We start from the raw sequence: 13,210 nt of genomic DNA, 5'->3' as shown, positions 1-13,210 counted from the left end.
TTATGGCTAGGAAAATGAAACAGGGCATCCCCACCACTACGAAAAAACAAAGCGAAGATGTTAAAGATGGTGCCAAAATGCGCTTAGATCTCACACCTTACTAGCCCCTGATATTCCAGACTCTTGCTTTAGTTTAACAATGGAGGAAGACGACATAAGAATAAATCCATTGAACTTCCGAAAAACAATCATTGGGCTAAGCAAAGAAACATTAACATCAGATGAACTCATATCAAAATTGACCTTGACTGACACTGAAATTGAAAATTTAAAAATTGCAACGGTCAATCAATCAGAATCACTTATTTGGCATTCGCAACGTAGAGGAAGAATTACAGCAAGTATCTTCAAACGAGTTTGCACACGGGTTGATACCATTAGAGAAAGACAAAACAACTGATGTGACGAAATTGAAAGAGGCCATTTTAGGTGAGAAACCCCTTATTCAAACAAAGGCTATGAAACATGGAATTGCAATGGAACCAGCAAAAAAGAATATATATCAACTCAGAAAAAAAAACACACAAGAAGTTCAAGGCCACGAACACTGGGCTTGCTGTTGATAAGGACAAAAGTTTTCTGGCAGCTAGTTCCGACATGGAACCTTCTGCATGTGCTGTGGATCTGGCCTTTGTGAAATTAAGTGTCCAGAGAGTATCAAAGATCAAACGCCACACCAACAAATGTTCCCTTTATTTTGAACAAGATGATACTCTAAGTGTAGACCCAAATTACAGCTACTATTATCAAATCCAGGACAAATGGCCATATGCCAGAATGCATTCTGTGACTTTTTCGTGTTCACTTTCCATGGGCATCTTCTTCTTCGTGTGTTTTTGATGCGGAATTTTGGGAGAATGTGAAAGACAAACTGTGCTGGTTTTGTTAGAACACATTATGCCAGCCTTTGTGAAATGGATGATAATAATAATGTTTCAACTAAGCCGGTGAGGCGCATGCTAATGCCAGTGGCAAATGTAGACATTGAAAAAACAAGCCTGCATAGTGAGAAAGTGAAGAAAAAAGGGAAGTCAACTATGCCAAGGAAATAGTGTTTCACTGTGGTGTTTGCAGGAAAGAGTGTCTGGACTTCCCAGAACGTTCACAAGATCAGTCCGTCTGTTGTGATGAGTGTGAACCTGGGTGCACTATGACTGTGCTGGTGTCACAGAGGAAACAGGGAATCCATTGATGTATGGATTTGTGCTAAATGCCTTAAATAGTAATGTTGTCCCGAATATAAATTTTACTAAACAGGTGAAGTTAACGTTCGAACATCTCCCCCCGTTGATGGATAAAGACAAAACAAGTCTTAAAAATGTGTGTCCATTTACATCTGACAAAGACAAAACAAGTCTATAAATGTGTGTACATTTACATCTGATAAGACAAAACAAGTCTTAAAAATGTGTGTTCATTTACACCTGATAAAGACAACAAGTCTTAAAATGTGTGTTCATTTAAAGTGCGTGCCTCCGAACACAAGTGACACTCGGATTTTTAAACTTTAAATGGAGAAGCAGATATAAGCCGAACCTAGCTACAATGAGTCGGGTGGCGCCCGATGATACCCCTGCCACAGAGCAGTAATATGAGTTATAAACTCAAAGGACTAGGTGCCTGAGCTACTTTCAGCGATACAGGTATATTGAAGCATAATTCCCTATATGCCAAAACAATGTTAGTAATTTAAATAATAATAAAACTTGGCATAATGCAAGTGCGTAAAGTTTTATCCCCATTGCCTGTGAAATCCGCACAGGCTAATCAGGGACGACACTTTCCGCTTTTATGACATTTTTTGTTTATATGAAGTCTCTTCTTAGCAAAAATCCAATTATGCGGAAAGTGTCATTCCTGATTAGCCTGTGCAGTCTGCACAGTCTAATCTGTGACGACACTTTACGCACATGCATTATGCCCAGTTTTCTCAGAATGCGACTCATATATTTTATCACTGTGAATATGTAGTTTTCTTATCTGCACATATATTTTTAACTTTAATACAGAAGGTAATTGCCAACCAGTCCACTTAACAGGATCTTATTCTAGCTGGTATTTGCTCTTTTAAAATATTTTGTAAATAATATGCCCGTTAGTGCCTCGATCTACAATTCAGTTTTTCAGGAATGTGTTTAATTTTATGGCAGTTGTTTATAAATCAAAGATTGGCAATGGCAATATGTTTTTATGCACCCGAAGGGTGGCATATAGTTTTTGAACTGTCCGTCTCAGTATGTTCCGTCCAAAACTTTAACATTGGTTATAACTTTTACAATTTTAAGATGGCAACTTTGCTCAAGCTGGCTCAACTTTGAGTTTGTTCTAAATTTAAAAAAAATAAGTAATTGAGTGCATGCTTTTGTATGCCTTGTCTGACTTGTAAATGTGTATCAGTCTATAAACAACCATTTATTGTAATGGCCTACATATAGATGATAAAGTGTTGTTTATGCATAGATGAATAATTAGTGGAATTCAGAAATAATTTGATCTGACTAATGTTGACATGGGAAATTTATTCAACATTTGATAAAATCATAGTGTTGTTCCACTGGAATATAGAATTTTATGATTTTGTGTTCATATGTTATGGATATGGTGTTGTTCTGGTTTAAAATATACTAATAAATTACATGAAGAAATGAGAAGCTAGTGGTTCAATTTTGATTAATTATTATATTCACAGCAAAACATTACTGCAAGAATGTTAAGTGAACAAACTTATTATAATACATGTTTAGTTCGACACTGAACACAAGCATATGCCTCAATTAAAAACGGACACATCATACATCATTATGATGAAACTGCATCATGATGCAAAAGGGCCAGATAGACTGCTATAATCTAAAAAGGCGAGCCTAGCTCTGGGTAAATGGAGTCTTAATGCATGTGCATACATTGTCATAAAGAGATCTGATGCATACTTAATTAGTTACAATGTAATAAAAAGAATTAGTTGATAAGATCTGCAGTTTTAATCCATCTGCACCTTATTTATGAAATACATTAATATTGTATATATCTAATGGTGGAAAAAATTGCAGATAAATATATTAATTATTTGCCCTAGGGGTCAAAGACAATGTTTATAAGTACCCATGGCAAAGGTTCTGAATGAAAGTAAAATATATTAACTGCACAATAACCTCATGGCCCATGACTCAGCCATTACATATATATGGGTTGCTTTCAGGTTGGACAAAGCAGCACAAACAGTCACAATGTCATCAATATGTTCTATTATATTAATAGGAATTTCATTTGAAAGTATCCTGAATGTTTTTAGTCGGCGTATCACTTGTTCAATGAGTATCCTGTGGTTTGCAATAGTCTTTGTTTTTTCAACTTGCTCAGATGTCATTTAAGAATTTCCCTGTTTTCCTGGAGGAACGTACAATTCAAACTCTTTTTGGCACACTTGTTAAATCCTTTGTTTGCCATGACTGTTGAATGAAGAGGCACCAAGTCCAAATATCCACAATCTAATGTTAACGCTTTGTCGCTTATACGTCCTAAGTATGCATTGGACACAAACACTATTGTGCTATTTGGGGAGCATGAAACTAACAATTTTAAGGTGTAGTGATGCTTATAGTCAGACCAAGTTGAGCTTTGTAGTTGAAGGTCTTTTGGGGTCTCAATAAACAGCTCTGTACAATCGATGATTGAATGTAGATTTTTTATTGACCGAAACTTTTGGGGATTAGAACCTAAAATCTGTTCCTGATCAGGAACAAAAACCAAGTTTTTTAAAACAATGCTTGCAGCTCGTAACCATGTGAAAAAAATTCTAGAGCACAAAGTCTCTGAGATATTAAAGCGCTTTGCCAAATCTTTATTTAAAAGTCCTAGCCTTAGTTTCATAAGCATCATTAAAATTCACTTTGTGATGACAATTTTCTTTTTAATGCCCACTCTTCCTTGATCGTCTTGAAGTGTTAAATGTCCGTTTTGCATCAGTCCATCTCCTTGTTACATACTGAGAAATTATTTTATGTAATTTATTAAAAACCGAAACACACTTGAGGGCCAGTGTAGAAATTCACATTTTCATCATTCTTGATAATATTGTCACAGTAAACCTGTTTTTTTAACTTAAATAGTGATGCCTTTAAAGTGAAAACTTCTTTCTTCAGCTTTTTAATTTCTTTTTCCTGGTTTCTACAATGTATGTAGCAAGGCCAGAAACATGACAATAAAACAAATATCCAGGGAACAGGTTTTGAAGTTGGAGCGGGGATCTCTTCAACAATGGGATCATCTGTTATAATTCTACCAAAGTCTCTTTCAAAACGACTGATTTGACTTTCATCTGTCGATTCGGTTGGTTGCTTCAAATCTAGACATCCTCTGAACTCTACATTCAGCATCCGCATAACTGAAATACAATACACATTACTAGTACTTGGGTAATCAATATCTGTTTTTGTTTGAGGTTGATAATTCCTTAAAGAAACCATCAAGCACAAAATACTTCTGACCACACTAAACTAACCTTTTTTTATAAACCTCTCTTGGAACTTACTTTTGTAATCAATGTTTCAGTTGAGTACCTTTATACATAGAAATGTTAATGATTTTGAACTGAACTGGTTACACATTGAGGATAGACTACAGAAAGAATTGACAGCCCACCAAGATTAAGCTTAGGTTTGCAAATCATATGAAATGATGTCATCCATATGTAAATATAGCTGATTGCACCAATAACTTGTAAGGGTAAATACTAGTTTAAAAACAAGAGATGTGTTCGTCAGAAACACAATGCCCCCTATTGTGCCGCTTTGAAATTTTTTTTTGACTTTTGACATTGAAAGATGACCTTAACCTTCCAGCACTCAAAATGTGCAGCTTCATGAGATGCACATGCATGCCAAATATCAAGTTGCTATCTTGAATATTGAAAAAGTCATGGCCAATGTTAATTTTTTTTCGGACGGACAGACAGACTGACAGTTCAACTGGTATATGCCACCCTACCGGGGGCATAAAAATAAGTATATACCGTACCCCATATCAAGACACGGTAGGGGATTAACTGCTGTTGGTTTTCCATCACGAAAATGTCTCGAGCACAGTCTACTGTCCTTTGATGGAGACCAAGTTTTGTTGCCTACACGCCGCCCAACAATATGCAGCCATTTGTCACGCGCCTCAGGATTGGTCTTGCGGGTAGGGAAAGGGTACAGCCTTGAAAAATATAGATAATGAATTCATACGACACTTAAAATAGGAAAATCAGGTCTAGATAATATTTGCTAAATACTAACTTTCTTACTAACTTATTTCAACCCATTACATTGGTAAACAAAAGATCTCATAGACAATATAATAATGAGAACCAACAACCTAGGGTTGGGTCAGGAATTACTAAGTTAGCTGTTGAAAAAACAATCTATTTAGAGCACTGTCTATCTTTCTTGTGGCCATCATGCATGTACTCTTTATTATCAATGGAAAAGCTATTTCTAATACACCAAATATATTTCAACTACACAATGATTCTCAAGTTATCATCTAAAATCTTCCTTTTCATTAAATCTTGCGAAAAAATACTTTCTTTAATCATTGTAACTGAATATCCTCCCAGGTGGACGATAATAGGGTATACTTATTAGACAGTTCAATTGTGAAAGGTTCTATTCTAAGAATGTTAATTTGTCATAAAAATGTTCATGAATCAATATTCCTTCATGCAACCTACAGCTTCCATAAGTCATGAAGATTTAGCCCATTTCAAACTGTAAGATTTGAGAATAAAGAGGCTCTCGTAATACGGGTGTAAATACTCGTTTAGCAAATTTCATCGCATTTACTACCCGCTAAATGGACGCATTAAACCATCACTTTTTCGATATTTATACAAAAACATACCTGAAAGGTTGTTCACATGCACACGTCTTCTCTTTGTGCAAACATCCGCATCTGTCACAAAACTGATATTTCCACTTCTTAAGCCAATAACCGCCGTTTGAGCAACCTTTCACAGAGCAAGTCAGTGCCATTTTCAATATTTTTACTCGAAATTTCAAGTGGGGTAACTCTAGCTGACTTTTCGCCTGCGCATGTGCAGACGCTTAGTGTTTATCGGTGTATTATGTAAATTTGAATTAAATTTTCATTTCAGTCATTAAAATGACCTGAACCGGACAAGTCTGGAACGGCATGTCCGTATTAAATCCTGAATTTTATAAAAGCATTGAGTTTCTGCACCGTACAATTTAACATTCCACATTAACATAAAAGTAGATAAAGAAACAGCTACCCATATAATGGCATAATGATCTGACCTGCCAAATTATAAATTTTTGATAAATAAATCAAAGCGGCGCAGTAGGCGGCATTGTGTTTCTGACAAACACATCGTGGTAAAAGGTCAAGGTCAAGGTCATTCTTCAAGGTCTAAGGTCAAAAATACAAATCCAAGGGAGGTAAAAAAAAGTAAAGGGAGATAATTATTCAATATTGAACATAGCAACTTGAATAGAAATAGAGATTTGTTAGAGACAATTATTTTTAAGGGAAGTAATTTATATAATAATAAATCTCAGATTATATACTTCCTTACCAAGAATTTAAATTATTTTCACAGTTACTGTTCATATTTTTTATTTTGATTATTTATAACTCAAATGATTGATTTGTCAAGGTTTTTTTATGATATAATTATCATTTCTGTCCTGTTCTTATTTGTGAGTAGTAGGGTTCATTACATACCTACATACATGATGAACACTGGCTATGATCTCTTTGATAAACCACAGGCCTAGGTTGTCAGTGATGTCTGACTTGGTCATTTTTGATTGTCTACAGACAATAAGATTTAAAGGGAGATAGGGAGATGTCACTATACCTGCCAAATGATAAATAGAAACTTTATTTCAATGGGGCATAATAATCTATCAACCATATGAAATTGTATGCCACAGTGCAAATCGTTACACTTAGACTTAATACATCCGATACCATAATTTAATTTGATAACTATTGATTAATTATAAACTCAAAGACTAAAAGATCAACTCGAACAAGAATGGCATGACAAATCATCATCACACAAAAACGAATATAAAAAAAAAAAATTCTTGAAGTAAGAAAAGCATTAAACACAAAAGATACCTTAATTGCATTCTCAATGAAAAAAACGAAATCCAGCAGATTTCGGTGATATTCCTTTGTCATGAAATAGAAGTTGGCATATATAATAGAATAACCACCTTTGAACGCCAGCGGAAACTGTTCAATGAACATCACTTTTTAAAGTGTTATCCATTATGTAACAAATAACGCAGAAAAATATTCAGTTCATCCTGGCCTAACATAAATACATACATACATTTTAATAAAGTCTAGCGCACATTTTATTTGACCAAAGCACCCTTATGTTTTGGCAGATGCATTCAAACATATATGTTATAATATATATCACTAACTGCTTCTTAATTTCATGCTGATTAATAAAAACGTATTATACTGTGCCTGATACTTTTTGTTTGCATGCAAATATTTATTGAATCTTATATTTAATTATCTGTATTTACGTTTTATTACAAGGTTTCGCAGTCTCGGTCTTTTGTTTATATTTCATCAAAGGCAATATGCCAATACAGATTGAAACTTGAAACTGCGTTGCTGTTCGGTTAATATGTGCAAAGAACTTGAGCGCAACGTAAAACTGTCATTTATTTTTTATTGATTTACTTGATAGTAACAGATATTTGAACGAATGTTGTTTATGATGCATTTTTCACCAGTTTCAAAAGAGCGAATCCAATAATGTTGAATAGAAAATGCCAAAATGGCAGTTAATGCGTCTTAAACGGTACATGCACTTTAACAGTATTTTTTATACTTGTTCTCATGCGACATCGGACAACTGAAAATAGCACATAACATGCAATATGACATTAAAAGAAAAATAAAGTCAAACGAAAAACAAAGTGTATCTGTTTAAGCTAAATGTTACTTTAGCTACTATGTTTTATATTTACCCCATATTTGATGGTAAATACGACTTTCCTTAAATTATTGGCATTCTCTTAAACATCTTTCATAACGTTATGTATTAATTTTTCTTTATCAATCAGATCTTATGTTCTAAATGGGGATCTTATGCGTTGGATAGGGATTTCAACATAACAGGACGACCTTTAGTATATATTAGGTTGGCATCGGGCAGCGTCGCAAGCACGAAGTAGTTCTCATGAATCGCCCGAAGCCAATCTCGCGTTCGCTCGTAAATGTTCCGGTATCGTCGCTGGAAATTTACATGGGATATTTTGTCTCACAAAAATAAAAACCAGCGTTAAATACAAGTACAGGTTTTACAAGTCCTTCGTAGTCTCCATCATACTCTAAGGCTGCGCGACCTGGACCCTTCACGCGACACAAAACGCAGGATACAGGCATTTGAACTCTCCGAAGCCTGTCCCGCATCTCCCACACGGAGCAAGTCCAACAAGACCAACGACTACGTCCGGACTGCACCAGATGTTAGTTCACAAGAGTTACTGGCGACCGTCAATACCAAGGCGGTTGCGCTAAGCACATGAGGTGGCCAAATGTACGATACATGAATTATCACATGACTTACATTTGATAAATTATGCTCATTTTTTCGTGATTATTTTTCAACGTAAACCCAACGTGAGACCAAATCTGAACAGAACATAAACACATTCTTTAATTAACAAGATGTAAATATACAAGTTACCAACTTAAGTCAGCAATCTGAATAAAACATAATGTACGATATCACCCCACACTATATAATTCTCAATAAATCCAAAGTTCTCAACATTCTCAAAATATTTCTTCAACAACAAATGTGTTCAGACAGTAAAATAACTCACGAATTAATTAAAAGATAATACTTCTGTTCAAAACCATGAGTTTTGTCCCCGTATCCAAATGATTAATTCACTAAATAGCAAATGTCAATGAATCTTAATAAGGCTAAAATATATCATTTTTCCCCACTGACATCTAAAAAACAAATACGGATAACTTCGTCTTAATCGTTTACCTTTTTTATAATACTCAAATTACTTTCCAGCGTTTCAATGGCAGAAATTGTCAAAGTGTGTTTGCAACACATTTTCTACATAATTATGTAGACTTTCTTTGTTGATTATGTTTCGTTATGAACGAATTAAGAAAAGAAAATTGAGATCGAACACTTAACCTGGAATACCACAAATGAATCTTCGCTGAATCGCAGTTTATTGTCAGATTTTTTTAATAATGCGAAATATGTTGGACAAACATAAAAAACCTACTCACCCTGAAGAATTATCCATAAAATTTCAAAACATCGTCCTTAGCGCCATCTCAGAAGTATCATCGGCTCATTTATTAATTCATCGCAAAAAAGATGGGCACCCGTGATTAACGACTGTGTGCCACTCAATAACAGAATGTCAGTTATTTTAACAATTACAAAAACACTTTCGCTGGCATCAGTTATGTAGTTCTGAATGATAATTTATAAGAAATACCACTAGATAGAAGAATTTTCATAATATGTTTGACTTTGATTGTGCATTCTCTTCTGCGACAGTTATGGCCAGTATTTTATACTTAAGATTTATTTTCCTTTGAGTTACAGAGCGGGTAATCACGTGATTATCAAGATGGCGACGTCCATGCCGAGGCAGGTATTTTTCGCCGTTTTATACCCTTTAATAACTTGTTTTATTTTTAAAAATTCCATCCACTTTCCTGACATATTAGCAAGAAAGTTTCATAGTAATATTCGCTCTATATCTCGACTTTACTCGGTGCGAAATTTCTTAGCGGGATGACATAGTTATGGCTCCACTAAGAAAATTTGCGGGGAGTGAAGTCGAGATACATCGAGAATTTAAATACGAAATAAACGCTAATCACTTTTTTTCCTGAAACGGCGAAACATAACTGTCTCTGCGTGGACGTCGCCATCTTGACTATCACGTGATTACCCCCTCTGAGTTAATTGATATTTTTGCATTAAAAACAAGAGGTGTTTTCCGTTGGCAAGTATTTAACTTACATTGTGTTAATTTTAGATTGAACATTGTATTTTCATGTTCATAATTAAATTTAATAATAATGCAAGTCAGTTATAACATGCACAATTTGTATTGGAGAATATAGTAGTAATAATTTTAATTACTGGGTGAAACTGTAGGATTGTGTTCTCATGAAATATTAGGGTTAGGTCTAAATCAAGCGGGTCACGTGAATCCTCAATAAATAAAGCGCTGCACTTGTGGGAAAAGTCTGTCTGCGTTCGAGTGCCGTTCAGATCACAACGTTTATTACGTCGCGGCGATTAACAACAATATACCATAGGGCATACCTGGGACTTTGGTTGCCTCATGAGTGGAAGTGACATAAACGCCTTACCTTGCAGGGTAGCTCAGAGACTCAAACATTTGTCCGGGTCACAGGTTACCTGTTGCAATATTAGTCAGTGCCCGGATCTATTCTCCTAGGTAAGCCTGAGTCGTTGAAGCTAATTAGTATAGCTTGTACTGCACTGATTCATATTCCAGCTCACACAACGCATACATTGGACACTGTACAGACACTTTGATATAGGTGTAGGTGAAGTCACAAGTCACACAACGCATACATTGGACACTGTACAGACACTTTGATATAGGTGTAGGTGAAGTCACAAGTCACACAGGGCATACATTGGACACTGTACAGACACTTTGATATAGGTGTAGGTGAAGTCACAAGTCACACAGGGCATACATTGGACACTGTACAGACACTTTGATATAGGTGTAGGTGAAGTCACAAGTTACACAGGGCATACATTGGACACTGTACAGACACTTTGATATAGGTGTAGGTGAAGTCACAAGTCACACAGGGCATAGTGATGACAAGTAAAATAGTATAAATAGCACAATATTTATGATTCATCAATAGCGTTTTAATATATTGCTTCCGTTTTAAATTGGGGGAAACGTGTTTCTAATCAAACGGCGTTGTAAAGACCAAGGAAACTATGAACGTTAGAAAATACCACCGGTGTTTGTTGTCATTATATATATCCCGAAGAAACGGTAAATACGTAAGAATTCATGCTGCGCTTGTGTTTTTGTTTTGCGTATAAAGCAACTCATGGTAAATCACAATGGTACGTTATAAAAATGGATTTAGTTGAAAAGAAACAATAATATCAAATATCATCTATTTAGGTTGGTCACGAATGGTCACGAATGCATATAAATTGATATGCTAATATCCTTTTAACATAAATATATGGCATACATACCGTTAAAGTGTACAAGCACCATGAAGTTTTGTAAGATACGTTTGTTGATACAAAGTATGGTTATTTATAAGTATGAATGTATTTACTAAAACATGTGTTATCTCTTTATTTAAGGTGACAATATCACAGGCTATGATACGGATAGGTTTATTGGAATCGCTAATAACAGTTGCTTGATATATAAAAATCGGGAAACTCCGACATTGTGGAAACAAAATCTTCAAGCCGAAATAATTGTATCAAATCGTATAACTATCCATTAATGAGTGCTGGTTAAGTATACCTAACTCATTGAAAGCAAAATATTGAAGACATAGAATGATACCAGTTTGCAAAGGAATCCGGTAAGTGACATATATAATCTCGCCCTTCTTTCGTCAAGGGCGACACACGACACACGAAGCGATACGCGATATTTTGCGCGTCACACGAAGCGACACAGGATATTTTGCCCGATACACGAAGCGACGCGCGAGAATGTACCACAAAATATCGCCCGTGTGTATGTAGCCCCAAAGGTGATATGTCGTGTAAAATATCGCGTGTCGCTTCGTGTATCGCGCAAAATATCGTGTGTCGCTTCGTGTATCGCGCAAAATATCGTGTGTCGCTTTGAGTATCGCGCAAAATATCGTGTCTCGCTTTCAAAGGGCGACACGAGAAACAAGAAGCGATACTCGATACTTTGCGCAATACACGAAGCGACACGCGATATTTGTACCGTTCAAATATCGCTGTAATAATATCGCCTGTTGATTCTCTCGTTTTTAAACGGTGTTACAGTATTTTATAACCATTTATTATAAATAAATGGTTAAAATGTAAAAAAAAATCCCCTTTTTGTCTCCACTGATTTTTGAAATCGTCAACATCAAGAAGTTGTATATAATCGTTGTTTCGCAAATTATTCTTGCAAAGTACAAACTGGGTGTCAGGATTGGCAATCTTTTTTAACGATTTGTTAAGGTTGATATATAATCAAAGTAAACCCGAATTTATGCACGCTTAGTTGCTGACTCAACATATGTCCATGTATTTTTACAAACTCATAAATGTCATGTTAAGCGCATCGAATAATCTTAATCTTTCTTTTGGGAAAAACGTTCCCCCTTGAACTGAAGACTCTTCAGAGTTCTGAAAACTAAATCTAGACTGAAATTGTAGCACTGTTCAGTGTTAGGAATTCCGGACTTCTCTATGTATGTTCAAACGACACAAATTGTGGCCCAGTTACAATTACGCGTTAAAATCAATCTCGCAGAATTTCAGGATCAGTATTCGTTCACTAAATCGTCCGATTAATATATTATTGACTATCGATAAACACAGTTTTGCTTTCAAGATGAGAAAACAAACATTACCGAAATAGTATAGTGTCACTATAAGAGAAAATTCATTTAATTATCAAACCACAAATGTTTGCCGTACTCGGTCAGCACGTCTTGAAATCGTTCCTGAACGCCTGAATAGGCTGCCTTTATTTACAAGTTTGCTATTCTGAATTTTGTATCGAAAAGCATTGTACTAAAATGTGCCATTTTCAATTCGCAATGAGATTTTTAATGGCACGCGTCATGCGAAAATGGGTCCTATTCCATATGCGCCCATCATATTTATAGCCTACTCAGCCTGCGCATCTCTCAGTCTGATCAGGAAATAAATAATGAGACCATTACACATTGAGTGATTTTATAGCGAACAGCAACGTCTCTGACCAGACTGCGGCAATGAACAGGTTGGGCTTAAGATACGCTGGTCGAAACGCATTAGACCGATGTTCGTATGACGCGGCTATTAAAGTGTGATTAAAATGTGTCGAAAGAAATCTGCGAGTTAATCACATATTAACATAGACTATTTCGATGGTGAAGAAATACACTCATAATAAGGTATGTGAAAAAAATATGATGTGCAATCCCGTATTATTTATTT

The 13,210-nt window shown here is 35.5% G+C and overlaps 1 protein-coding gene across 1 annotated transcript; it reads right to left on the bottom strand.

Annotated features, from left to right (window-relative positions):
• Positions 1 to 4,276: 4,276 nt before the first annotated feature.
• LOC127862591 (uncharacterized) lies at positions 4,277 to 6,033 on the bottom strand. The gene is made up of 3 exons (XM_052401785.1): positions 5,881 to 6,033; positions 5,017 to 5,196; positions 4,277 to 4,384 (listed from the first exon to the last, which is right to left on the bottom strand). Exons 1-3 carry the CDS (start codon positions 6,009 to 6,011, stop codon positions 4,315 to 4,317), a joined length of 381 nt encoding a protein of 126 aa, XP_052257745.1. The 5' UTR covers positions 6,012 to 6,033; the 3' UTR covers positions 4,277 to 4,314.
• Between the last annotated feature and the right edge of the window lie 7,177 nt (positions 6,034 to 13,210).

The sequence above is a fragment of the Dreissena polymorpha genome, chromosome 1 (genome assembly GCF_020536995.1).
Source record: "Dreissena polymorpha isolate Duluth1 chromosome 1, UMN_Dpol_1.0, whole genome shotgun sequence".
Classification (NCBI taxonomy): domain Eukaryota; kingdom Metazoa; phylum Mollusca; class Bivalvia; order Myida; family Dreissenidae; genus Dreissena; species Dreissena polymorpha.
The sequence above is the reverse complement of the archived record's forward strand: the minus strand, read 5'-3'. Positions and strand labels throughout refer to the sequence as shown.

Excerpts from the sequence above, each read along its gene's own strand:
- LOC127862591 (XM_052401785.1), bottom strand. The coding sequence starts at position 6,011 with ATGGCACTGACTTGCTCTGTGAAAGGTTGCTCAAACGGCGGTTATTGG. Across the intron at positions 5,197-5,880 it reads GCATGTGAACAACCTTTCAG|GCTGTACCCTTTCCCTACCC; the intron begins GTATGTTTTTGT and ends ATATTTTTCAAG. Across the intron at positions 4,385-5,016 it reads CTACCGTGTCTTGATATGGG|TTATGCGGATGCTGAATGTA; the intron begins GTACGGTATATA and ends ATTGTATTTCAG.